Source organism: Rhamphochromis sp. 'chilingali', assembly GCF_963969265.1.
Source record: "Rhamphochromis sp. 'chilingali' genome assembly, chromosome: 5".
Taxonomy (NCBI): Eukaryota; Metazoa; Chordata; class Actinopteri; order Cichliformes; family Cichlidae; genus Rhamphochromis; species Rhamphochromis sp. 'chilingali'.
This window is the reverse complement of record NC_137932.1, coordinates 5010834-5038018: the sequence shown is the minus strand read 5'-3', so window position 1 is coordinate 5038018 and position 27185 is coordinate 5010834. Positions and strand designations below refer to the sequence as shown.

Here is a 27185-nt window from a genome sequence, read left to right as displayed (position 1 = left end):
TTTCAAGCTTTAGATCCTGTAGACCCTGTTGCCATTAATACTTGCTCCACGGTAGTCTAAAACTAACTGTATGCTAATATCTTATTTATTTTTATGTAAAATGTACTGCATGTCACCACCAGGGAATCTTCGTCATTCAGCTGCAGTCTTCACGGGTCAACATTCTCCATCTCACCCTATCCCTATAGCATCCTGCTCTATCACACCATACCTCTCCATGTCTTCCTTCACTACTTGATCTTCCTCTTTTCCTCTTGCCTGGCAGCTCTATCTTCAACATCCTTTGTCCAGCATACCCAGTATTCTTCCTCTGCACATATCCACGGCCCTCTAACTTTTACTCCAAACCGTTCAACTTAAGCTTTTTACCTCTGATATATTTATTTGTAAAAGGGAACAAGGAAGCCAATAAGCTATTGAACTGACTGAGAGGTCAGTTTTTACATTCAATTACACATCTCTACCGCTAGATGGCGTCGATGACACAGAATGGTTCTTACTGAAAACGCGGAAGTGTCTTAAAATTGATGTATCTGAGCCTCCGTAGCCCAAACCTGCTCTTTGGAGATAAATATACATTAAGTTACTCTTACGCTGTGTCCTGCATACACATCTATTGCAAGGTAAACTGTTTAATATCACCGGAGAATTAACGGAATTGTATAGCTGTCTAGTGTGTCGTCAGCGGGGATCCATCATTTGGGAAAATAGCTCCGGTGGCTAGGTGCTAGCTATGCTAGCTAGGTAAACAGGCAGTGTGCCATATGCCTGTTTTTATCCAGAACAGTTTAGATGGATTTTATTGAGGTTTGGCTACACTTAGCTGCAGTTGCCGAGCATACAGTGGCTCTTTGTGTTTACCAAAAACCTCCGGAGGTTTACCTGACAGCTTTGTCTTGTTGTTGACCGCAGAGCTCGTACCATGGATTTGACTGGAAGATGACCTGCAGCCCGAGCTTATGACTGACAGATTCTGCCGTTCACCAGGTCACATTTGAGGTGTGTATTATTGTCATTGTGCTCGAGCCACTTATACTGACGAGTATTTTCGTTTATTAGCTCAGTGGTGTTATTTCGCCCTGCAGGTTCCACACAGGGTGACCCATGCTTTCTGATGAGCTTGACTCCAAACCAGAGGTAAGCTTGCCATCATTTTCGCCCTCCGAAGGGAGACCACTTTGTGGTGCAGGGATCTGTTAAATAACACACGAGGTTCATCTTTTTTTCCATGCTGTGCCTCTTCTCCTTCCCCATCACTCAGCTGCTGGTGCAGTTTGTGCAGAACGCGTCCATCCCATTGGTGCAGGGTCTGGAGGACTCGGAGTCCAAACACTGCTGCCTGCCTCTGCTGGCCCCTGCTGAGAGCTCCCTGTGCACCCCGCTGGAGCTCACAGGTGAGCACATGCTCACTTCTGTTGTCTTGTCCACTATTGGGCAGAGTAGTGATATTCGTGCCACATCTTTCATTACTACATCCAATCGTTTTGGGGTTTTTTTCATTGTCTAGTAATATTACTACCAGAGCCGTACCTTGTTATGGAGACAGGCGTTTACTCTAGGAAAGCTGGACAGGCGTAGAAGGTCCCTAACCCATCAGCAGGATTGGTATCTGCTCCTTTGTGGAAGGAACAGGATGAGTACTGCCAGAGCTACAAATTGACCTCCAGCAGGCCACTGGTGTGAATGTCTCTGACCAGACAATCAGAAACAGACTTCATGAGGGTGGCCTGAGGGCCTGATGTGCTCTAGTAGGCCCTGTGCTCACTGCCTGGCACCATTGATATATCATTAACATGTCTCTGGAAGGACACACAGACCTCTAGAGCTTAGCCAATGACACCCTGACTGCCATTAGGTATTGGGATGAAATCATTGGATTTTCAGACCCTATGCTAGTGCAGTGGGTCCTGAGATCCTCCTGGTGCACAACAATGCCTGGCTTTATGTGGTGAAGATATGCAGGCAGTCTCATTCCTTTAACTGGACCAAAATCCAATAGAATACCTCTGGTTTCACCTCAGACTGTCCTAAAGCTCAGTGATGCCCTGGTCCTAAACTGGGAGGAGGTCTCCCCCAAGACACATCCTGTCATCTCATTGGGAGCATACCCCAACGTTGTCAGGCATACATACAAGCACATAATAATAACAATAATGATAATGATAATAATAATAATAATGTATACTTTATTGATCCCTGTGGGGAAATTACTCTCTCTGCATTTAACCATTCACTCAGTGAAGCAGTGGTGAGCCACTGATCAGGTGCCCGGGGAGCAGTGTGTGGGGACGGTACCTCAGGGTAGCTGTTCAGTGGATTCAAATTCCCGACCTTCCGATCATGGGGTGACCCTGCTACCTACTGAGCTATCCCTGCACTAAAAAAAAAAATAGCTGACCATTGTCGACAGGATTCGAACCTGTGCGGGGAGATCCCAATGGATTTTTAGTCCATCGCCTTGACCGCTTGACACATTACCCAGTCAACACCAGTATAGATATCCAGCATTTTTTTCCCTCCACTGATGTGTTTTCCAAGTGTTATTTTGTTTTTATATTATGTTTTTTTAGCAGTGTATATTCACACCAACATTGATACATGTACCTGCACAATTTCTGTTAAACTGATACACCAATCACAGCTTTAATCATAGATTCTTGTTCTTTAATAGAAGATGATGATGATGATAATGATGAAGAAGAATAGAAGACAAAAGATACCTAACCAACAATCTCTGCCATTTCCTGTCTGTGTCATTTAGAAAGAAAATGTAGGTGTAATTGTCTGTAGTGAGTGATGGTTGCGGCGCTGAGCACTGACTGAATCATATACGAGTGTATATGAGTGGCACTAGCTACAGCCGGCCTTTGTGTGTGGAATAGTCACATAAATACGTGTGCCACATTGTTAAATTCAAATGCACTAGTTTGTGAGAAAACATGAAATTTGTTGTCTGTGAAGGTTCTCAGTCATCCAGGTCATCGTAGTCAAAGGAGCTTGCAAAGAAAAGCGTCTGGACTTCTTTAAGTTGCTTGAAGACGTTTCACCTCTCATCCGAGAAGCTTCTTCAGTTCTAAGGTCAAATGGTGGAGAGTCCCAGATATAAACCTAGTGGGAGTGACCCCCCACAGAGGGACAAAAGGACCCTCTGATGATCCTCTAATTGCCTGAGCCAAGGTGTGAAACTGGGTGTGGGTCCCAATCAGCCAGAGTTTCGGGTGTGTTCATTGTGAAACCTGGCCCCACCTTATCATGCGAATTCCTGAGGTCAGATGGCCCAGGATGTGAGTGGGCGTTAAGGCGTCTGGGAAGGGATCTCAAAACTGGATTATAGATGGCAGAGAGTTGGTGTCGTAAACCCCCGCCTCTGTTCAAAGATGGTCGCTCACAGTGGACATAGATGGCTTCTTTCACTCCTCTTTCAAACCATCTGTCCTCTCTGTCCAAAATGTGAACATTGGCATCCTCGAAAGAGTGTCCTTTATCCTTAAGATGCAGATGGACTGCTGAGTCTTGTCCTGTGGAGGTGGCTCTTCTGTGTTGTGCCATGCGCTTGTGAAGTGGCTGTTTGTGTCTCTCCAATGTAGAGGTCTGAGCATTCCTCGCTGCACTGTACAGCATACACCACATTGTTAAGTTTGTGTTTTGGCGTTTTGTCTTTCGGGTGAACCAGTTTCTGTCTGAGCGTGTTGCTGGGTCTGAAATACATGAAATACATGAAATTTGTTGCTAATTAAAATTTTTGTCACATGAAAATAAGCATTTAGAAGACCCTTGGCAATAAGAACAGTTCTTCACAGCATTCTGATTGTTTTCATAATATCTCTATCCCTTCAGATTTGCACTGGTGCATTTAACCGTCTATATTTGAAACCTGGAAAGCCTTCCACGGCTGTTGAAAAAGACGGTAAATCATCTCTACGAAAAGAAAGAAAAGCGCTTGCTAGAGATGCTTCAATTTGGAAGGACAGATATTCTTTGTGACACAATGTGTCTACGATTTATTTCTATTTTTTATTAATCTACTTTGAATAAGAGGGGCAGATCTAAAAGAGCAGACAGCACTGATTGTAAATGAAGGCTATATTTGCATTCAGTGTTGCTTATCAAGTTCTATTTTGTGCCTTCTTGAAGTCTCATACACACACTGAATACATTTAGTTATTTTAAATCAGTATTTGAGATGTGCCTTTTTTATAGTATGTTCATGTCTGCTAGTTTATATTCGTGCTATTAAATCAGTACAGTGCACTTGTCATATCTGCGTAAACAGCTCACTGATTATTTACTGTTTGATATTACTTTACAGTAAATGTGTTTTCAATTTGACACAATAACTGATTTCCTCCCCCAGATGGAGGCCTAAGCCACGAGCCTGAGAGTTCCCCCTCCCTGACAGAGTTTGGAGGCGTGTCAGAGCAAAGCTCATTAGTAGTCCAGACGCACTCTCACCCACGGGCTTCAAGCCCCCCGCCCATCCTCCATGACTTACAGCAGTCAGACAACACTTCCTATGTCCTGCTGAACCTTGCAAAAGGTAAACGAACATTAAAGGGACGTCGTTTGTCTCTGCCAAAGTCTGAATTATGTTTTTGCCACACTTGGCATCCATGTTCTTTAGTTCAAATGCTTGAATTTATTTTTGTGACTCACGATTTCTTCCTTTGCAGGCCAGCAAAGTAACGTTAATCCTTTGGTTCTACACTCACTGGCCACTTTGTTAGGAACACCTGTTCTACTGCTTGTTAACACAAATATTTAATCATCCAATCACATGGCAGTACCTCAGTGCATTTGGGCATGTGGACATGATCAAGACGACCTGCTGGTGTTCAAACAGAGCAACAGAATGGAGAAGAAAGGATAAGCGACTTTGAATGTGGCATGGTTGTTAGTGCCAGCCAGGCTGATCTCAGTATTTCAGAACCTGCTGATTTGCTGGGATTTTTCCCACAAAACCTTCTCTAGTGTGTATTGAGATCGACAGACTACGTGACTTTCGCGCGTTGCATTGTAGGTACGAGTGGCAGCAAAATCAAAACACTGCATCAAACACTAGCATTTCCAGCACCGGTAACCATTAATTCTGCATTAATCCATACTTGCATTTTATTTGCCCCAAAAACAGTTATGTACAAAACGAGAACACGGCAGGTCCGTACAAAGACAGACTTGATGAAAAGGCAAAAAAAAAAGCACAAGCAAAAAATCAAAGGAGTGAAAGCGTCAGACCCATACGAGCATACAGAGTGGACTAAAGACGTTAGCGTGCTGCCCAACTTTCATCATGCACATATTTATAATTATATGGTCCTAAGTGTGAGTGCAACACTCACAAAATGTTTAGTAACTTCAGATCCCTGCAACAAGCCCAGGTCTAGTTTACTTTTACTGTTGTAATTTTGTTTTTTCTTTATCTCCTGTACAGGCCAACGCAATCTATTTGTCATTTCACAACATTTTCAGATCCAATAGATATAAAACAAGTGTTTCTTAATTCATTCAATTGATTGTCTTTATTTATAACTGGCATTATTGTTTCATTCTATTATAGAGTCTTATAAGAAAGGCAAAATTGTATTCCATCGTGCTTTATTAGCTGCTTCAGTGAAAAACAAATCAACAATGCAAAAAAAATAATAAAAAATAACCAGATCAAAACAACATACTGGAAAACAGTTATTCATCACTTGATTCCTTCAATACAACACTTGGACACATATATGCAGACTTTTCGTGGCTGTTTTGATCTCGCTCTCTCTCTCTTAACCGATCAAATCTCGCTGTGGTAGCAGCTTTACACTCGGTCTGACCCAGGTTGATAGAGGGGGCCCAGTCTGGATCACATTCCAGCATTTTGTAGGCTGGTTTTCCTACAAAGCACAACAAACATTAGCCCGCAAAGCCACAGTGAACAAAGCAGCATAGCACAACAAATTAAATTCAAATCAATATAGACTTATTTGTAACCTACATCAACAATTATGTTACGATAAATTACGTAATAACTGCAACAGAAGACTTGCCTTTGTGGAAATGCTTGGAGCAGACTAACATGTGAGCTGCAGTGTTCTGAAACGTCATATTTGGTCTTCGAATGGCTGCAATCCAGGCCATCCGTTGGCTCTTTGTTACTTCGGAAACATGGCTTGAACAATTTTTCTTCCACTACAGAATCCGATAAAAAACGATCTCTTTACCCGTCGGCTTCCCGTGGCTGTCATGTGACCGGCTATTGCAGTTAATAATACAACAGCTTCTTGCCATTCTTTGTTTCTTTTTATTGCTGTGTGACTGTTTTCTTGTGAAAGCCTGCGTGCGCTAGTACCGCTTGCCACTCGTACCTACAATCCTTTGCGGTTTTGACGTAACATTTTCGATCTCTATAGAGAATGGTCTGAAAATATCCAGCAAGCAGGAATTCTCTGGGTGAAAATGCCTTGTTGATGTCAAAGGTCAGAGAAGAATGTCCAGACTGCTTCAAGCAGATAGGAAGGTATCAATAGCTTAAATAACCACTCGCTGCAGCCAAGAGCAGAAGAGCATCTCTGAAAGCAAAACCTGTTGAACCTTGAATCAGATGGGCTACAGCAGCAGAAGACCGCACTAGGTATCACGCTTGTCAGCTAAGAACAGGAAAACAAGTTTGCAGTTCACACAGCCTTACCAAAATTAGACAATAGAAGATTAGAAAAGTGTTGCTTGGTCATATGAGTCTTGATTTCTGCAGCGACATTCAAATGGTAGGGTGAGAATTTGGAGAAAATAACATGAAAGCATGTGTCCATCCTGCCTTGTAACAGTGGTTCAGGCTAGTAGTGCTGGTGTAATGGAGTGGGGGATATTTTCTTGGCGCACTTTTAGCCCCTTAGTACTATTTAAGTATCATTTAAGCTCCACAGCCCGCCTGAGTATTGTTGCTAATCATGTCCATCCCTTTATGACCACAGTGTAGCCATCATCTGATTCCAGGAGGATAACGCACCGTGTCACAAAGCTCAGATCATCTCAAACAGCTTTCTTGAACCTGACGATGAGTTCACTGTACTCGAATGACCTCCACAGTCACCATCTCTCAAACCAGCAGAGCATCGCTGGGATGTGGTCGAACAGGAGAATTGTAATCTGCAGAAGCTGTGCGATGCTGTCATGTCAATATGGACCAAAATCTCTGAGGAACGTTTCCAACGATTTAATGAATCTGTGCCATGAAGAATTAAGACAGATCTGAATCAAAAAGTTGGTCCAACAAGGTGTACCTAATAAAGTGTCCAATCAGTGTGTATCTTCTAACATTTGCTTTCTATATAAAAAAAAAAAGTAATATTACTGTTAACTGACAAGCAAAGTTTCATATAAAAAGTCTAAATCCCGTCTTGTGTCTGCACTTTCTGTCTTCCAAATTCCACACACAGCGCCAAAAAGAAATGGGGTGACACATTTCCATTCAAAAAAGAAAAAATATTTTGGCTTGAAGAAATGAGCCTTGGCAAGCACATTCTCTTGGTTCATCAGGCCTTGGCAAGAGAGTCAAAAAATTAATTTTGGTCTCCTCACATACACCTTTTGTGCAGCGCGCTGTGTTCTGTCTGTGATTCAGTGAGACGTGATGGAGAGACGTTTCACTGGACAGAATTACTTGTTTATTAAATGTACTCAGTCCCTGAAGAAAGGATTGTCATGTTTTCTTATATTTCTATTTGGGTGTCTGTTGAAAACTTCCTCCCGCTTGCTTAGAATAGAGCAGCATTGGAAGAACAATAATAAATAAATAGAAGTGACCTAGAGCGCCTCAGAGATATACTGCAGCTGTCTTCTATTTCAGTTACTCTCATCCTGACCTTTTTCTTTTTTCCCCCCCCGTCAGGCATTACAGCCTCCTCAGAGTCCCTGATCTTCGCCGCAGATGGCGCCGGGGATGATGAAGATGAGGGGGTCCCATCGGGGGACTACGGAATAGATGGCAGCGCTCCCTGGTATCTGCGGGTACAAGAGCTGGCACATGACAGCTTGATCGCCGCCACACGGGCTCAGCTAGCGAAGGATGCCAAGGCCAGCCAGGACGCCAGAGCTGCAAGTGTCACGAACGGTAAAGAATTCTTCCAGGGATCTTATACACCTTAAAGTTATGTCAAATATGCTCTTTTTGAAACAATATTAAAACAACACTCATTGGATGTGAGCGCTGCTAGTGGTGTGTGCTCTGTAGGCAGCTATTTGGGATTTAATATCAAGTTTGAGAATAAAACTGGGGGGGAAAAACCAAGAAGTAACGGCTGTGTAGAGGAAGCGGCGTATATTTTGGTAGCAGGCATCAAAGACAGAAGAGAAATGAGGTCAGTGAAGAGATGAAAACGTGGTGTAATCAGCTCTGACTAAAACTGGGTCCCAAAATTCTCGTCTCGAGTCTCCCAATCAAAAGGAATTTGTAGCTTTGTCTTTGACTGATGTACAAGTGCGACGGCAGATATTTAGTAGAGCTGTAAATGTCACAATATAACGAAGCAGTGATCAGAATCCAGCTCCCGTGGTTATGTTATGTCGCTGATGATTTAGTAAAAATGTGGGGTGGCAGGAGGTCAGGCCTGGGGACACACATGCGATCAAGCCATTAGGAAGATGTTATATTGCAGAAAATAAAATTAGCTGATGGTTCTGAAATATTGTGTTTGCTTTATTGCCAAGAGTTATATAAGTAAATCAATATCACTCATGTCTGCACAGTAAATATAAGCGAAGAACAGGAGCCACTTAGATGTGCACAAAGAGAAGAAGTGGGAGGGACAGAGGCTCGATGCTTCACAGATTATATCTTATTTGTTGAACCTTGTTCAGAAACCAAAGTGTAAATCTGCCAGCAAGTGCGGTTATAGCCAGGAAATTGTTTAATAGCTGTTAACCAAAACCTGTTACTGTATATTCATCAACTCCTTTTCAATACAGCATTCATTAAGCTGTAATAAAAAAAGGCTGTGGTGGCCTTTGAGTCTCAGCGGTCACAGAATCCAGTGTGACAACAGCTGCTGGCTGTAGCCTCATGTTTCCCCTCTTCTTTTCAACTTTCTACCATCTATTTGAAAGTAATGCCGACGCTACACTTAGAAAAATCTCTAAATGGCTATTAAACGCTCGTCCGGGTCTCGCAAACTCAAACTCCTTTGATCGTCGACTTGTTTACCGTCCTCTCCCGCATTGCGTCTCGACCTGTTGCTTATTTAGCGGCGTCTGTCCACACGTTTATCTTATCTTACTGTAAAGCCTCTGCTCTGATCTGAAACAGACGCTCCACAGTGCTGCTGACCCGCACCAGGAGTCAGGACTACATCGCAAACCATTTTAAGTTGCCTCCACAGGCTGCCTGTTAGATAAAGCATTTACCCATGACATTTAAGGCTCCATGACTCCTAGCTACATCTCTGATCTTTGAACCCCCCACTTCTGAGTCGAATTGCAGCTGGAGGTCCATGTTGAAAAGTGATATGGGAGTGTAAGAAGTTTACTTCATATCTCTGCCCAGCCCTGGGTTTGTTTCCTCCCATCTTGACCTGACTGGGATTTATTTGACATGTTTGTGATGATGTGCACAAACAAATCAAGTGGTAACTAGAAGGCATTATTGTTTGTGCTGTTTTTTTTGTGTGTGTTGAAAATAGATTTTCAGGTAAAATGGAAAAGCTGTCAAGTGTCTTAAAATCTGCAATTTGTCTCTTAAAAGTGGTTATGTTACTCTGTGCATTCTTCTTTACTTACAGGTTTTCACATAGTCCAGTTTAGGTTCAGATACACTCTTTTAATACAGCTGATATTTTTCAGCACAGTTATCTTTGACTTTGTTGTATTTGTATCAAGAGCAGCTAGAGCAGCTAGTAATTCAGCCGTGTGAAACAAGCCCTTCAAGGCCACCCTCCCCTTCTTTGGATTGACAGATCCTCAGCAAGATTAATTGCTTTGGCACCTTCATCACCTAATGCCAGGGTCTTTAAGCTGCTAATTGATCAGTACAGGAAGCAGGCAGCGTGTTGCACAGCACTGGTTTCTTCTTCTGCTTCAGATTCTGGCTGTAAATGTGACTCAGGATCAGGGACAGCTGGCTAGCGCATGTCCTCGGATCTTTGAGGCTGATAGCAACAGGAGTTTCTCCAGCTGTCTCCTGGGCAGAAGTCAAAGTCAAGCGGGGGGTTTATCAGACATATGGGGGTAGTTTGATCCACAGTACTCACTTGGGAGGGGAGAAGTGCAAAATCACTGAGTGTAGTGGAGGTTTGTGATGCAGGAAGGCAGCACAGGGGCTCTGAACCTACTGCATCTAAATCTAACTTCCATCAGATTAGATTAGTTTCTTTCAGCAGCAGGATATCAGTTACAGGTGCTTTACAGCAGACACCAGCACAAACTAAACTGTAGCAGATAAGCGTGGAGTGTGGTCGGGTTAAATGGGACTGATTTCATTCATCTCTGAGTTTTGTTTTGGTTGCAAGTCTCAGTCAGTAACCAGTGATTAGCTTTTATAGAGGTATGCTCCAGAGGCCGGGGACACTCTCGCTGCTGGATTGTTTACTGCATCACCTCGCTCACTTTCCTCTTCCTGTTGCCTAGGTGACCACACACACAGTCTGATAGCAGACGGAGACAAACGAGACCTTTCTGCCAGAACGAGCCGCCCCCTCTCCAAGCAGATGCGCTGCTCGTTTGAGGGCTGCTGCAAGACGTTCACCTGGCCCGCTCATTTCAAATATCACCTCAAAACACACAGGTAACGCATCGCACAGACAGCACGGGGGGATTGTGCCTTGTCCAGCAGTGGTTCAAGCATAGGGGATGTTGCTCAAGTGTGCAAATTCTGATAATGTGGACGCATTTTTCAAATTAGAAAATAATACAGCGTTGTTGATGTACACATTTCATTACACACAGGAACGCGTGCACCAACTGTGAAATGTGTTAATAGAAAATTACATGCCTGTAATGTCTGTAAAGTATAGATACAAGTCAGACAAAAAGATTCAAGCAGCTAATGTAGACACCACAAAATCATACTCTGTAAGCTAGAGCCCAATATGCAACAAAAGTGCAGAAAAGAACAAATTTGTGTGTATCATGGTATCTTGGTTATTTGTTGAGCTGTGTAATGCCAGAAATTAGTGTCATTTTTAAGTTGTAATGGTGAGCAATCAAGTCCTCCTGAATGTCTTTGGTTCCTGCAACTTTAATCTTCATGTTCTAGTATAAGATTTGGTGTAAGATGTGTAACAGGCTGCTCTCCAGACACGTTCTGCCCTCCTGAAGTACCCTCAAGGGCAGGGTGAGCTCGATCTTCAAGCTATTCTGTGTGATGTTTTTCAAGTACAAAAGGCACTAGGTTTGTTCAGCAGTTGTAAAATGTAAGCTGGAGGTGTTGGCTTTAAACTGCACAGGTGTTTTACAGCCACAATGAAAGGAGTAATGGCAGCTCAGGAAAAGGTTCCTGCTTTATTTGTTGGGGAGGCAGAAAGACTGTGCAGGGAGCAGAAAGCACTGCTGTGCAACAGGAGTTTCTCCAGCTGTATGGCAGGAGCTCTGTTAATACCAGCGTAGCAGATCTGTTTGAGGCTACCCCGTCTGACCTCGTGGCGGGCTTTAACCAACGAAGCATGTGCACGAGAGACGTCGAGGTTTGTTTGTCATCTTATCTCGGCTCGCAGGAATGACCGGATGTTCAGGTGTGGCGCAGAAGGCTGCGGGAAGAGTTTCTACGTGCTGCAGAGGCTGCAGGTTCACATGAGGACTCACAACGGCGAGAAGCCCTTCATTTGCAAGGAGACGAACTGTGGCAAGAGGTTCACCACTGCTGGAAACTTGAAGAACCACAGACGCACACACACAGGTGGGGAAAGCAGGACGGACCCCTGCATTTAAAAGCCCAAATGTCCTGGAAGCAATAGCTAACTAAGGCCATTTGACTCTGCTCATTTAATGCTTCCTTGGCAGAGTTAATGCTGGAGATTTGAAGAGTCAGCAGCACTGGCCCCTCCATTTTACTGCTGCAATCAGTAACACTACTCTGTCATATTTTATTTAGGGTGGCATTAAGGTTTCTGATGGCGTGCTCCACAGTCAGTTAGGTGACCTGTGCTTAGTTTCCGCCTGTATATCTGGAAGAATGAGCCGTAGCTGACTTATCTGGGTTATTTTGGTCATCGCGGCTTTCAGAAACGACAACAACAAAGCTGCAGTTTATTGTAATTTCCAGTGCGTCGGGGCCATTCAACGCATCCCTTTGAACGCATCCGCATCTGATACTTTCTGCAAAAATAAGAGTTTAATTGGGGCTTTGTAATGCGGAGGTAAACAATATGTATATTTGTGGTGGGTGGCTGCTTTCAGGAGAGAAGCCTTTTCTGTGTGAAGCAGATGGCTGTGGGCGATCCTTTGCAGAGTATTCCAGTCTACGAAAACACATGCTCGTGCATTCTGGTGAGTGGGACAAGTTCACAGCTGCGCAGCAGTGCGCTCCTTTGTAATTAGTAAGCTACAGATAAAGTGTAAAGTAGTGCGCCTTGTAGACGGCGTCCTGCAGCAGTTCAGAAGAAGAATAAAGTTTTGCTTGGTGTCTGTGTGCGTACTTCCCAGGTGAGAAGCCTCATGTGTGTGGGATCTGTGGGAAGACTTTTTCTCAGTCGGGCAGCAGAAACGTCCACATGAGGAAGAGACACGGAGAGGAAGGACTCAGTAGTGAAAGCAGAGAAACAGGTCTTTCTCCCTTTGTCTGTCTTACTCACTCACACACACACACACACACACACCCCCACCCAGTGTGGTGGGTGGATATGCTAATCCTTGGATTATGTAGCTTCAAGCTGCCCATACATTTTAAAGTCTGCATAGAGATGGTGTTGCTTTAATTTACATTTAGGAACATTTCTTGAATTGTTAATGACTTCTAGCACTTAAAAATGTATCATTCACATTTTTATTCTTCAGGCCCAGTAGCTGAATTGTTTTAGAATGCACATAGCTTCAAAAAAGAAAAAGCAGAGACAGCAAAACGCTGCTGCAGGGGAAAAAAAAACGAAGCCTGTTGGGCTTTTTGTGATGGGGTCAGATCCTCTAAGAAGTCTTTAATCACCAAGTTAAAATAACATCATCTTGCTTTATTGAAATGCATTCACCTGCTGAGATAATTGAGTGAATATATACGGTTAATCTTCCAATACAGCTGAGGCAAATTTACACAGTCACTCCTGTCTCTATTCTCGGTATCATTTTCAGTACCTTTCAGATTAAAAGGATCGTTCATTGAGCTTTTCACATTCCAGCATCTGGAACAATTGAACAAAATAAGCTTAAATTCATTTTTAGCATGAAACAATGACAGCAGACAGCACATTTGCCTCCTTGTCACATCTCTGTAGCAGCAGGGAAGCACAGCAGCTGAATCACCGCAGAGGAAACGCTGCCAAAGCTCTAATTATAAACAGCAGATTTATTCGGGTCAGCCTCCCCAAAGAGGCCAGTCTTTTGTAAAAGCAGTGCAAAGGAAGATGCAGTTGCACAACAGCCTGGTAGTTTCTGTTATTTATACATGACAAGAGGTACTGGATTAATTATTAAATTGATTGTGAATAACTAGAATAAGCAAACAAAAATCAACATTTATACAGAACGCATTCTAGAAATCTAGATTCCAGTTTTTATCAATTATTTTTTAACTTCAGAGCATCATTTTCTAACCAGCACTGGCCTGTGGTGATCACACCGAGGCTGCAGGTTGAGTCCTGGTTTCTATAAAGATGACGGATTACTCTAAATGTGCTCTCTCTTGTGTTGAGGTTTGGGAAAAACAAAAAGTTTGATGTCTGTGTGCAACTGACAGGAGAGGCTCTGACACAAAGCAGCCTGCTGGAGGCAGACGGTGAGAATGGAGACAATATGGTCACCATGACAACAACTGTGGAACCCATGAATCTCCACCATGCCATGCTGAGATCACCAGGTAGGCGTTTGAACAAGTATGACAGGAAAAAAAGGCAGTTCATAAGATTTAAAAAACACCTAACACATCTGACAATGCTGTAGCCCTGCAGTAAACTCTCATTTGGTGAAGCTCATAATGTTCTGTTAATGTCAGGGATGCTGAGTCAACTTGTGGTGTCACTAATGTCCCATTAAGTGTTTTTCAGGGAATGAGTCTTTTGATAACGGCGGCTACACTCAGGCTGTGTAGACTTGTGTTTGCTCGAGTTTTCATGTCTCTGAAATTTCACATTTAGGCTGTTTCCAGCAGTTCAGCTGGCACTCTTTGCATTGTACCTGTTAAATAAATAAGATTAAAAACAAATTTGTAAATAACATTGATAACCTCATGCTGGTAATAATAAATTCACTAGTGTAGCACCGCTGCTTGCATATTATTTTTGTTTTGAGTGTTCGCCCACCTCTCAAGGTTTTGTTTTTTTAACCAATCAGCCATAAAATGCTGATGCGGTATTGTCATCACCCCGCAGCACAGGTGGGCGATGTGGACACGATTACTCAAGAACAAGGCGACATGGGATTCTAAAATTCATACCATGGGTGCATCTACCACAACTCTTGGACGAGTATGAAGTTTAATGACCTTGACCTCAAGATCAAGGTCAGAGGTTAAGCTTTCAGAAAATCATCTGAGCGCGATAACTCAAGCAGTTATTGCACTGGTGGCTGCCAGTATTTTTTTTTTACTTGGTAAACAAGAAAAGACTGCGATTCAAGCGCCTGTGTAAATGGTTATGGGACTGTGTTGATGACATAGTTCACATAAGCAATGACCAAAGTGTCAGTGCCAACCATAACTTTCAACTGTTTATCCAAAATATGAGACAGACAGACTCTCTGCTTTAAAGATCAAACTTAACACTATTTTTGATAAATCATTAGTTCTTATTCATCTCTGGATCTCTTTATTTGTCCGGTCTCTCTCCCCTGATCCCCAGCCAGTCACAACAGATGACTCCCCCCTCCCTGAGTCTGGTTCTACTTGTGGGGTTGTTTGTTTTTTTTTACTCTCTTTACTAAAAGGGAGTTTTCCATTCTCACGGTCTGATTTTTGGGTTTTTCTATTACTGAAGGCTCTTTATCTTACTATATAACGTGCCTTGAGGTGACTGTTGTTGTGATTTGGTGCGATATAAATAAAATTAAAATTATTTGAACACTGAAGAGCCAGGTGATGTAGTTCAGACGTGTGGCTGGGAAGCCTGGAAACATCCCAGCTGCATACAACTTGTATGTATTGCAGAAATTCAAGAACGGCTTCATCAGCACAAAGGCTGAAAGTGCTTGGTTTGATTTTACAATGTCTGCACCTTCATGTTATTTTAAATACATACAGGGTGAATAACATCCTCTTTGAACTTTCCTTTGTGTTTGTGTAGGCTCTGCAGACTCTGTGGTAGTTCTCTCTCAACCGCATGAACTGGTGACCATGACAACGGAGGGCCATGCATATGGAGAAGATGTAGTTGCTCTGCTGTAGTCCACCTTCACAACAAACATCGCACACTGCGTGTTGCAGCAGCACTGGGCTGACTGCCACAGTGGACTACATATAGATATGTATCTGTAAAAAGATGACTTTCAGACCTGTAGACCCTTGTAGATATTTGTAATTAGCAACCAGTGATGATTTTATTTTAATAAGCGTGAAATGGCAAAGTTTGTACAAACATTTTTTTTTCCTCGTGTTTTTGAGAACAAAGACTCCCAAAGAAATACTGAGACGGGTTTTGCTAGTTTATGAAACTATAATGACCAGGAATGCTTATGTGCTTCATCATTGTAGACACTGAAATGCAGTGATGGTTGTTAATGAAAAACAAGTACCCCAAAACCTCAACGGCTGATAAGTTAAATTTAAATGTACCAGACACCCATTATAGCCATTATTCTTTTGACTAATAACGAAACACTTAACATTAAAAACCACTCAAGCAGTTAATCAAATGCTGCATGTAAATGCTGGTATTACATGACTTAACAAGCCAGGCCTCTCTGTTTATCAGACTTAGTAAAATAGAAAACATCTATCTCGAATAAATTCTATATCCACTAATCCCCAGAGGTGCATTAACAGAGTGTGTTATTGGTAAAATGTTTCATTCAGCCTCTTGTGCTTCACTTGTTCTCCGAGTGGGGCAATGCATTGCTCATATATAGCTCAATATATTAACACTTGAGAATAATTGCTTTTTAAAAGAAATTAAGAATTACTCATGAGGTTAGTTCTGCCCTTATAAAACCAACACCAGCTGTCTGCTGCTCTTAGATAAGGTAGTGCACATTACTTGAGTGTGGTTAGTGAGCGCCACCTAAAATCAGCTTCTCGTTGTCAGTGTACGCTCCTCACTTCTCAGTGAATCTTCAGGTAGTGGAAGTGATCCAATGTAGCACCCAGTGCCCAGCTAGCCTCCACGTTATTCACTTTCTTGGTTAGCTAAGGATGGAAAAAAAAAACAAAAAAAACCCACCAAATCACTCAAAGGATTTTTGTATTTACTGAAATAAAAAAGGTAATGGAATTTTTTGTGTAAAAGTGCCTCTTTTCCTTTGTTTTATTAAAAGAGAATTGACACAGACAAGTTTCTACTCAAAGTACTCCCAACTTTTTACAATTTTTTTTTTCCAAGGAGTCCACAGATCCCTTCAAATCATCGGTTGCTTGTGTTTCCTCTGCAGTCTAAAGGCCCTCAGAGACTGGGAAGGTTATCCCGCTGACAGATATAAAAGCAACCACTGTTTTTACAACCTGCAGGTTACACTGGCTTCCTCTGTGCGTCAGAGCTGAAGGTCTTTTATCTCATTTCCACTGATGCAATACTAGTGCAGAGACACTTTTCTTTTGGTGTTACATCTGATAGCATTATATAGTGAAAGTTGGGTAAATAAGAAAATGATCAAAGCAGACAGAATCTCATTGGTCAGTTTCTTACAGCAGCCCAATCATTTTTGATGCCATTTCTGGACCCAGTAGGTTTCTTGAAAAGGTCTGGCCTATAGCTGGTGCCCCAAGCAAGATTAAGCCTGCAGTTTTTACCTCTCAGCCGAAAAAGGCAGATTGAATATTGTTATCACTCTGCTGACGGGTACCACTGGCTGCAACCAGTGTTTCTTATATCCGCACTAAATCTGTCTGTGCTTCATTTTTCCTGCATGGCTGTGTGGAGGTGTTGGGTGTTAATATATGCTTTAGAATGTAAGTGCCATGAAACTATCAGAAAATAACATTTTTGGCACAGTTCCCTACTGTGGAAATGCACAGAGCCCCTCCAAAGGTTCCCAGTCCCTGGGGAGGGTTTCTGAAATGCAACTCACCCTCCAATTTCTGGTAGCACACTTATCTGCTGTTTTCAGTGTACATAGTGAATTTTCAAACATAAAAAGGTAGGATGAGATATTACCATCTCTTCTTTGACTAATGTGTCAGGGCCTCTTTGAAGAAGGCCTGTGAAAATGCTATGAAGTGTGAGGAGCTATTTTAAACCTTTTCATTTGAAACATTGCTTGTGTCTTTTGATAGGTTTCCATCTTATGATTCATCTGCAAGTTTGAACTAAACAGCTCGAAACATAAATAGCTGAATTCATAAAGCCGCGCAGCCTTGTGAAAAATTGTTGCGTTGGGTGTACTGCTTCGTTTGCATTCTTATAACCAAGGCCAGAACCCTGTTAATTTTATTACACAATGCTGCCTCACCTGCAAAACTGTGTTCTCTTTAAAGCCAAACCCATCCTTCAGTAGACAAGTGATGTAAGTCATGTCCATACACAGGAAAGGGTGGATGGGAGGGTACTTGGTCATCTTATTGCACACTAAGCAGAGAAAAGGATAAATAAGGGCTGTTAGGTGTTAGGAATAATCAGTCATCTGTATTCTGCTGTGGATGAGGGCAAGATTTCAGATAGAAATGAGCTCCATTGAGATGCACACTGTGTCTCAAGTACAGGGAGCTGCAGATCTGTCATAGTAATGATGCATTCCTTCGCCCATCTCACCCTCCTTGGCTCTCTTCTTGAAGTCTCTGACCTCCAGCATCCCTCCGTGGACCTCATCTGCAACGGAGGTGACTGAGGTCATCTTACTCACATTTAAAAATGCTACACCATTCATTACAAGAACAGGTCTACATGTACATTTCCATAATACTAGTAATAGAGCTTGTGGCCTTTCAGCTTGGACTGGCAGAGAATAGCAATTTCTTTAATACCTACACACCTATAGCTCATCAAATCCCCTGAGACAGGTGCAAGTGACTCACATTTCCCTGCCTATGTCTAGTGCTGGAATGGGTAATGACACCCTACTGGGTCTGTATAATTATATAAGGTGTGTACAAGGGGGTGTGTGTGTGTGTTCACTAACCGATAAGGCCCGCATCCACAGCTCTGTCAAAGTAATAGGAGAATGCATAAAAAACATTGGAGTCTTCAAGCTCGTACGGCTGATGAATAATCCCCTTCACCACCTTAAGTACTTCCTGATAACAAAGCTTGTATCCTGTGTAACCTGGAGGGGAAAGAAAAACAGAGACGGCAGAATAAAGTCAGCATCTTATGTTCATTCAAGTAATCCAAGTATGCCCTCATATTTTTGCTCATATTGCTGCTAATATTTAAATTTCGTATCATGCATTTTGCTCGCATCTGGTAACAGATAAGATCTTTTGTAAAACCCAAGAAAAAAAAAATCAATGGACATTTTTTGAGTTCTTCCTTGCAAACCTTAGCTTTGGGTTTCATCTGCTTACAGCTTGTTATAAGTAAATGGGATCATACCATCTGGGTCCCCGCTCACTTGATAGGTTAGACCTCCAAAGCTCCATTCATCCCTGAACTTCTTTGGCAGACAGGAACTTTTAAAAACCTGCCACTCCAACCCTGTGACAGCGCAGACACCACTTGTTTAAACTCGTGACTGGTTCAACAGCTTCACACAAGGTTACCGTGGTCATAGAATGACTCAAAAAAAGAAAACAAAAAAAAACTCAGGCAGTCACTAACACAATTTTCTCTGAAGCACTTCAGTGATTCATCTCAGTGTATCTCAGGGCCAGAATCATTTATAACAGAAAACTACATCTCACAAAAATATCTTTCTTTACTTTTCCTTCTCGAGATTTTGAAAATCTAAAAAAGAAACCATTTGAACTGACCCACCTTCTTCTCAGTATCCATCAGTGACGTGCAATGATGACACTGACATGAATAATGGCAAAGAAACACATTTAGTTCATGTACAGCACAGTACCTTCTGCACCCAGAGCTCCCAGTGTGGCCAACCGTGCCGCCATCAGTCCATTTCCAAGATAGCTGCATGAAGTTGAAGAATTGTTACACACTTAGAAAACCAAGCAGAAACAGACTGTGCATGTGATAAATAAGTCATCCTCAAAAGAAGGCAAACAAGTGGTGTTTGCCTATAATACACATCCTCAGTGCAGCATTTGATACAGTTGACCACAACATATTACTCAAACGACTGGAGAACTGGACAGGTCTTTCAGGAACTGTACTAAACTGGTTCAAAACATACGTAGAAAACAGGAAATACTTTGTATCAATAGGTAACTTCACATCTGAGCAGACAAGTATCACATGTGGAGTTCCCCAAGGTTCCATCTTGGGACCCCTTCTGTTTAACATCTACATGCTCCCACTGGCACAGATTATAAACAACAACAAAATAAACTATCACAGCTATGCAGATGACACACAAATATATATCACAATGTCACCAGGAGACCGAGGCCCTGTACAGGCTCTTGGTAAATGCATTGAGGAAATCAATGACTGGTTGTGCCACAATTTTCTCCAGCTAAACAAAAACAAAACTGAGGTAATAGTCTTTGGCGCCAAAGAAAAACGATTACAGGTCACCAGAGAACTTCAATCTATACATCTAAAAACCACAAACCAGGCGAGAAATTTGGGTGTAGTGATGGATGCAGACCTAAACTTAGAAAAACACATTAAGACAATAACAAAGTCAGCTTACTATCACCTCAAGAATATTTCAAGGATAAAAGATCTGATGTCTCAACAGGACCTGGAAAAACTAGTCCATGCATTCATCTTTAGTAGGCTTGATTACTGTAACAGCATCTTTACAGGTCTACCTAAAAAAATCAGTCAGACAACTACAGCTCATTCAGAACTCTGCTGCTCGAGTCCTCACTAAGACCAAAAAAGTGGACCACATCAGTCCAGCTCTGAGGTCCTTACACTGGCTGCCTGTCCGTCAGAGGATAGACTTTAAAGTTCTGATGCTGGCCTATAAAGCTCTGAATGGTTTAGGACCAAAATACATCAATGACCTCCTGACCCAGTATGAACCATCCAGATCCCTCAGGTCATCTGGATCCGGTCTTTTATCAGTTCCCAGAGTCAGAACCAGACACGGAGAAGCTGCATTCAGCTTTTATGCTCCTTATATCTGGAACAAACTCCCAGAAAGCCTCAGATCAGCTGAAACACTCAGTTTATTTAAATCCAGGTTGAAGACTCACCTGTTCTCAGCTGCATTTGAATAAAGCACCAAATCCACACTTTAAGCTTAAATTTCAAAACTTACATTTAACTACTGATTTTATCTACTGTTCTGATTTTATCTGTTTTGATTTTATATACTGTTGTTTGTTTGTTTGTTTGTTAATTAGTTAGTTAGTTTATTTGCTTGTTTTATTCAATTTTAAATCATGCTTTTTATTTGTTCCTGTTTCTAATGTCTCTGTAAAGCACTTTGAATCACCTTGTTGTTGAATTGTGCTATACAAATAAACTTGCCTTGCCTAAACAGATACTAGACGTTTTCCTAATTAAACACAGATCCGAGTGAAGTCACAGAGTCAGTGTCAGAACTTGAGGCTAATTTTAAATGTGAAAAAGGAAAATATGGAAATGATCTTGATGTGAAATCAAGAAGCAATTTCTTATTCATTCACACTGAATTAAAATGGACTGTATTATGTCTCATGAAGCATACAGTCGTTTCTGAAACAGTTACCTATGAGTGTACAATTCAAATGTTGAGTTTAAGACATCAAACTTAGCAGTGTAGTCAGCAGCAGGAGCACTTTCAGTGGTTTTCTACAGTGGAATACAGAGAGCACAGAGGGTTACTATCACCAAAGGTTAGAGATCAGACAGATTTCTATCAAGTGTTCAAACAACTGACCCTCAGTTTGGGCAGGAAAGTGATTTGCGTTGATCCTCCTCCCAGATCCAATATTCCCACTGTCTTCTTGCTTCGCGCTTTCAGGTGACCTAAAAAAAAAGTCACACTTTAATCCAGAAACCACAACACAAAGGACCGAATCAGTTACACCTGCGATGTTATCTTCAAAAGGCCTATTTGGCAAACATGTACAAGCCAAAGTATAAAATCGCTGGATCCTATCTGATAAAGATCAGAGCACTCCTGTAGGCAGGAAATTCATAGTCGGACACATTTAGCCTCTATTTGTGAACATGAGGTGTGATAACGCGACGGCACCTTTAGATACAAAGTTAAACCTGGATATAAAGTACGAAAAAGAGGTACAAATATTTTACTGTTTAATGCAGTGTACTTGCCTGTTAGAAAGTTCAGCGATATCCAAGCCAGGAGTCCTACATTTACAAAATTAGCACAAAAGAAAAGCAAGAAAACAGAAACCTGTCATTTCAGGTGAAAACAAAGACCATTTAAGAAACTAATTTTGCATATATAAAAGGCATGTAGTCCTATAAACGAGGCTGAAACGCTGACTAATCAATTACACAACGGCACAACAGACAATAGTATTTTTGCACCGCATAATTACTGACTCATCTTTGTGGTAATATGCCATTTCGTTTTCTTAAGTGTCATCACAAAACACTGCTGTAATCTTCAGCAATTTAGGTTCATGCCTGCAGTAAACAACGATTCTTTACAGAAACTGCACAGCACGCTAAAAGCGGGCAGACAGATCACTGATGCCACCTGCAAAACACCTCAGAGAGGACAACAGCTGCCGTGATATCTGACGGATGTGTTGCTTGTCGGGGCAGAGGGTGGGCAGACGTTACCTTCGTTTTTGCCGTTCATTATGCTGACGCCGTCGTCTGACACCAAAAAAGGAGATTCGTCAAACACGTGTTGAACCTGAGGAAAAGAGGGAGAGACGGGCGAGAGAAAGGGAGATTTAAGTGCAACTAGGAGCAAAGGAAAGCAACAGTGAGATGGCCTTAATGTTATCTAGTGTAATGGTAGCTCATCCAGAGGTGCCCTCCGCTTGAAGGGATTAATTATTTCCCTTGGGGGGGATTAATAAAGTATCATTTATCATTCAAGGTGCCCCAGGGCTATCCGTTACTATCTTATCCCCTCCACAAGAGCCTTCCACACTAATCTCCTGCTCTCTGATAACAATACTTCCCCTCCTGTCTCTGTAATACCTGCCACAGCACTTTCCTTTTCTCCCTGCTGCTTTGTTGGATAATAGGTTGTGGGGTTGTTGTTTTTTTCACGATGGTGTCAGACATTGTAGCGCCAAACAACTCCCATATGATAAAGAACTGCACTCTACACAATGCTTGTATTGTGTAATTGCCGTCTCAGGCCTCTCAATAAGGTCTCAGTACGAGACAGTGCACTCTTACCTGGTCCAGAAGAGCCTGAGCTTTCTGTGTGGGCAGCAGCCGAAGTCCAGCCGTGGCTCTGAGGACCAAAGGAGTTCTCTTCCACTCCACACGAGGCACCGTCCTCTTGGCTACCTTTAACAGCATCCTCACTGTTTGTCCAGCCTTTTAAACAGAAACAACAATCACCGCAGAGCAGCCGAAAAGTCTACTGAGTGACTGCTGAGAGCTGAGATGACACTTAGTGTTGTGTCAGCTGGGCCTGACTTGTTTGTCATTTTGCATTTCTCACTTTCATTTCTGGCAGCAGGAATGTCTGAATGAGTGCACCCTCCAACTCAATGCAACTGATCAGAGGAAACGCTGAACTCACCGTTTCAGGGACGTCGACATATGCCGACAAGCCAGGCTTTATGGAATGAAACATCTCATTGTCCAACATGGGGAGCTGCTCTGAAAGACACAAGAGCCACCCACGTCACATATAGAACCTCTTAAATTAATTTAGGGAGGTATAAATCTGCTTAGTGTACATATAGCCATGTTTAAGATGAGACACTCCGACTTAAATCTGACCAAAAAGGATTATTAATGGAATTACTTACGCACCTTGAAGTGAGCATTTATGGATTTAAAAGAACTGCAAGTATAGATATTCACTTCAGTTCACCTGAAGCGTGCTACTTAAGCTGCACAGCACTTCAGTTTTTTTTGTACAGCACCAGAGGTCTCCCTGCTACTCTTTACATTGTGAGAAAAACCCTTAGAATATTTATGCTAGGCTTTCTGCAGGCAGCCTGCATTCATTACATGTCACTGTTTCTGTATTGAGCACATAACGCCGCTAACCTAAGGAAATAAGTAAATATAGGGAAGAGAACAGGCTTAAAGAGACACCTCTGGCCTGTATTACCTGAGTCGCTCTGGATGAAGGTGTAGACATGAATGCGTGTCCCCGTGCTCCCTGCATCAAACATCACCGCGTAGAAGATGCGGCTGTGGTTCGCCGGCCGACTGAGACTGGGAAGGATCCAGGAGAAATCCAGGAAAGAGTTCCCGAGTTGGGCTTGGCTCAGCCCTGTGACAGCGAGCAGGGCCAGGAGGAGAAGTGGCACGGCAGGCTTCATCTTCATTCTGGAGGATGAAAAACAAACAGAGCTTAAATTGTTTTGAAGTGCTCCAGAACTGCTCCTGGCTAGTACTGGGAGATGTTAAATTACAGCGTGACAAGCTACAGAGTGGTAGGAAGCAATTAAGTGATTTACACCTACTGTGTTTGACCACACCCCATCATACCTTTCAACCAACCCCAGAGATAATATATCTCAACTTCCTTACCTGCTTAGTCAACTCCAGCAGAACATTTAAGAAACATAAAAATTTCACCCTGTTGAACTTAAATTGGTTGACTTTGATCTTGATGTTCAATCGATACATGCCTGGCAACTGGAGCAAGTCTCAACATCTTTTTACAGAAGTGCACAATTATGAAACCTTAAAAACTCAAGTCAAGTGCTCCTATTAGAAACACTGCTGAGACAATGTCGCAATGATTGCAAAGAAATTTAACAGATATTTAACATCAGAAATGTTCTTCTAAATGCAAATTTCACTTTTTAATTTCAGCGATTGTACATGTGCTAGAGCTGGGCGATATATCGAGTTTTTAAAAAATATCGATATATTTTTATACGAGATATAAGATGTGACAATATCCTTTATATCGATATAGTCTATGTTACGTTATAATTATACTTGCGGAGCCGCAAGTTTGCCTCTCTTTCGTCCACTTTCGTCTTTACGCAACGTTACTCGGCCTCGCCTCTCCTTCACTGAACACAACTCCCCCTCCTCCCCCATCGCTTCACCTGCAGGAAGCGACAAGATCGCCCCGTGCGTGGGGCTGGACGGCGTCAACGTGTTAGCTAGCTAACCACGCTAACGCCATGCAGCCCAGAGGTGCTGCACGGACTAAAATCCTTTCATTTTCTCAAAAGTTGACAGCGCGCCTTATGTATGAATTCTGGTTGTGCTTGATGGCCGCGCACCGATTTTATGTGGTACACGGCGCTCAGCAATCTGTCAAAAAATGCTTACCAATGACTTTGGTAAGCTACGGAGCTGCAGCGCTTGATGGATTGTCGGAGCATTACGGCTGAGCCTCGCGGAGTGATACGTACTGTGCTTCAACGTAATATTACCCTACTGTGTATAAGGACCATAAATGGCACCTGTTAAGAGACGTGGTTGCGAAGCGGATTTCAAACTCCAGGTTGTCAGTCACGCAGTACAAGTTGGGAACAGAGCAGCTGTGAAATCTGTCCTTGTTATAGTGCTCGTCTTTTAGTTTACATTTTGACTGCACATTTGTGAGCTTTTTGTTATGCACAAAAACAACATTGTTTTCTTTTATTTATGGAGCATTATTATTTAATAAATGCTCATAATTTATTTTTGAGTAAATTTTATGTACATCTGCTCTATGTTAATAAAAGTGCCTGTGTGACATCTGGGACACAGCTTTGACTAAGAACTCTCTTTTTGTTCTTACTTTATGGCTTTAAAAAAATATATATCGAGATATATATCTTATATCGCCATCCAGCTAAAAAAATATCGAGATATGAATTTTGGGTCATATCGCCCAGCCCTAACATGTGCTATGATTTGGAGCAAGTTACCAAAATGAACACAGTAAAAAGAAATGCTCGTCTGTGAGTCTTTCAAAAAAACAGGGTGAGGCAATTTTTATTTGTAGTCTCAATATCTGCTCTGAACATGGGGGGGAAAAAAATCAGACCAATCTGCATAGATTAAACATCACAACCAGTGTGCTTGCAAATTTGGTGTAATCATTTGCAATCACAACTTGGTTTTTGATGTTACACTTCAATGGGAATAAAGGCTAAAAAATAATCCAAAACTCATTTTTGTTTTAAAGTTGCCCTGAAATTGTGATAAAAAAAACAGGAAAGACAAATGTATAGAATGTTATATGCAATTTCAGATTGTAAGAGGAGCATACAAATGAATGTGTGTGTGTCTGTCTGTCTGTCTGTCTACTGGTATTTTCCCATATGATCATATTTAAGAGTTACAGAGAATGATCCGAATAAGAGGAAATATCCAATGAATGGCAGTTCTCCGGACAAAAATGTCAGAGAATTGCCAAACTGCTTGGAGCTGATAGGAAGGCAACAGTCAACTCAAATTCCCACTCGTTACAACTCATCAAACCTTCAAGCAGACGGGCAACAGCAGGAGAAGACCACACCAGATGCCACTCCTGTCAGTCAAGAGTGGAAAACTGAAGCAACATCTCACACAGACTCACCAAGAATCAGACATGAAACAACCAAAGAATGGTGTGGGGGCACCTTTGCACCAAACCAGCATCATTTAAACACCACAGCCTACCTTAGTATTGTCACTGACTAAACCCACTCCTTTGTGACCACAGTGTACTCATCTGGTTTCTTGAACATGCCAAGACAGTGAGTTCCCTGTACTCAAACGGCTTTCACACTCACCAGACTTCAATTTAATAAAGCACATTTAGGATGTGGTGGAACAGGAACCGCAACAGTGGGATGATGTCATGTCAATATGGACAAACATCTATTAGGAATGTTTCCAGCACCTTGATGAATCCACGCCATGAAGAATTAAGGCAGATCTAAAGACAAAAGGGAGTCCAATCCGGTACTAGTAAGTGAAGTGGCCGGTAAGTGTATATAGTCCATATTAATATTTACTGGCTTGCTACACACAGCACATCAGTGTTTCAAGAAATCAAATTCAATTTGGAAGGGTATCAATTAGGCTGGTTAAGCTAGCAAACAAAAGTAATAACGTGCATGTGTGATGGCCGCTAATGTTTTAAATAGCCTGCATTAACATTTACTGTCTTTCGTTTGAACATGTAGCGATAACGTTATCCCAACTTTCCAGTTTTCTTATCTTACTTGTTAACACTACCCTGCGTACGACTGATAACTGAAGTTAGGCTGAAAGTTAACAGCGCTGACTCTTATTTAACATCCCTGTTGTATTAGTTTTCGCCAGCTATCGGATAACTCGCATGACTGAAGTGTTGCAGAAAGGTAGCCAGTGAAGTTTGAGAACAAGCTAATGCCAAGCAGACGGCACTGCGGAATCATAAAATAATATTAAAACTTGAACAGGGAATTCTTAAAAAAAAACACATGACAGCTAATTACACCACAGAGAATTAGCAGCTGCCCTAATTATGCCTTACTAAACGCGAAAACACCACAGAGGCTCACCATGATGTCCGGCTAGCAGCACGCTGCTCACAGCTGACTCCCAGTGACGTCAGCGGCAGTGTTTTTGGTCTCTTGCTGAGCTCGCATAACACACTGGTGTCAAGAACAATAAACAGCTTGTTTGCTCAGTCCTGTGAATGGGAGGACGCCCGGTGCTTAATTTTGTGCTTGTGGAAGCATCCTCTCTAATGCTAACCTTTGACAGGGATTCAAAACAACAGGATCGCATTGAGTGGCAAAATTACCGCAAGTTCAAAGTTGCAACCTGCTTTTCATCTTCGGAGCT

At 42.1% G+C, this 27185-nt stretch overlaps 2 protein-coding genes across 5 annotated transcripts; one reads left to right on the top strand and one right to left on the bottom strand.

Moving 5' to 3' along the window:
- The first annotated feature begins 500 nt into the window (after positions 1 to 500).
- znf410 (zinc finger protein 410) lies at positions 501 to 16535 on the top strand. The gene is made up of 12 exons (XM_080883605.1): positions 501 to 623; positions 913 to 999; positions 1086 to 1137; positions 1262 to 1394; positions 4355 to 4537; positions 7868 to 8089; positions 10597 to 10753; positions 11682 to 11863; positions 12364 to 12453; positions 12610 to 12729; positions 13853 to 13972; positions 15393 to 16535. The coding sequence occupies exons 3-12, from the start codon at positions 1105 to 1107 to the stop codon at positions 15491 to 15493; spliced, it is 1341 nt and encodes a 446-aa protein (XP_080739731.1). The 5' UTR covers positions 501 to 623; positions 913 to 999; positions 1086 to 1104; the 3' UTR covers positions 15494 to 16535.
- On the bottom strand, positions 15817 to 27041 carry entpd5b (ectonucleoside triphosphate diphosphohydrolase 5b). 4 transcript variants are annotated; one of them, XM_080883606.1, is made up of 15 exons: positions 26900 to 26961; positions 26144 to 26289; positions 23527 to 23747; positions 22987 to 23066; positions 22635 to 22778; positions 22062 to 22137; positions 21585 to 21620; positions 21187 to 21275; positions 21016 to 21098; positions 19261 to 19322; positions 18789 to 18890; positions 18376 to 18519; positions 18009 to 18065; positions 17710 to 17825; positions 15817 to 16450 (listed from the first exon to the last, which is right to left on the bottom strand). In XM_080883606.1, exons 3-15 carry the CDS (start codon positions 23744 to 23746, stop codon positions 16367 to 16369), a joined length of 1293 nt encoding a protein of 430 aa, XP_080739732.1. In that variant the 5' UTR covers position 23747; positions 26144 to 26289; positions 26900 to 26961; the 3' UTR covers positions 15817 to 16366. The 4 variants fall into 4 exon arrangements, with proteins under 4 accessions (XP_080739732.1, XP_080739734.1, XP_080739733.1 ...); XM_080883608.1 differs by lacking the exon at positions 26144 to 26289 and having other exon boundaries at positions 26900 to 27041; XM_080883607.1 differs by lacking the exon at positions 26900 to 26961 and having other exon boundaries at positions 26144 to 26361.
- Between the last annotated feature and the right edge of the window lie 144 nt (positions 27042 to 27185).

Excerpts from the sequence above, each read along its gene's own strand:
- znf410 (XM_080883605.1), top strand. The coding sequence starts at position 1,105 with ATGCTTTCTGATGAGCTTGACTCCAAACCAGAG. Across the intron at positions 8,090-10,596 it reads AGCTGCAAGTGTCACGAACG|GTGACCACACACACAGTCTG; the intron begins GTAAAGAATTCT and ends CCTGTTGCCTAG. Across the intron at positions 12,730-13,852 it reads TAGTGAAAGCAGAGAAACAG|GAGAGGCTCTGACACAAAGC; the intron begins GTCTTTCTCCCT and ends TGCAACTGACAG.
- entpd5b (XM_080883608.1), bottom strand. The coding sequence starts at position 23,746 with ATGAAGATGAAGCCTGCCGTGCCACTTCTCCTCCTGGCCCTGCTCGCT. Across the intron at positions 23,067-23,526 it reads CTTCATCCAGAGCGACTCAG|AGCAGCTCCCCATGTTGGAC; the intron begins GTAATACAGGCC and ends TGTGTCTTTCAG. Across the intron at positions 21,099-21,186 it reads CTTTCCTGCCCAAACTGAGG|AAAACCACTGAAAGTGCTCC; the intron begins GTCAGTTGTTTG and ends ATTCCACTGTAG.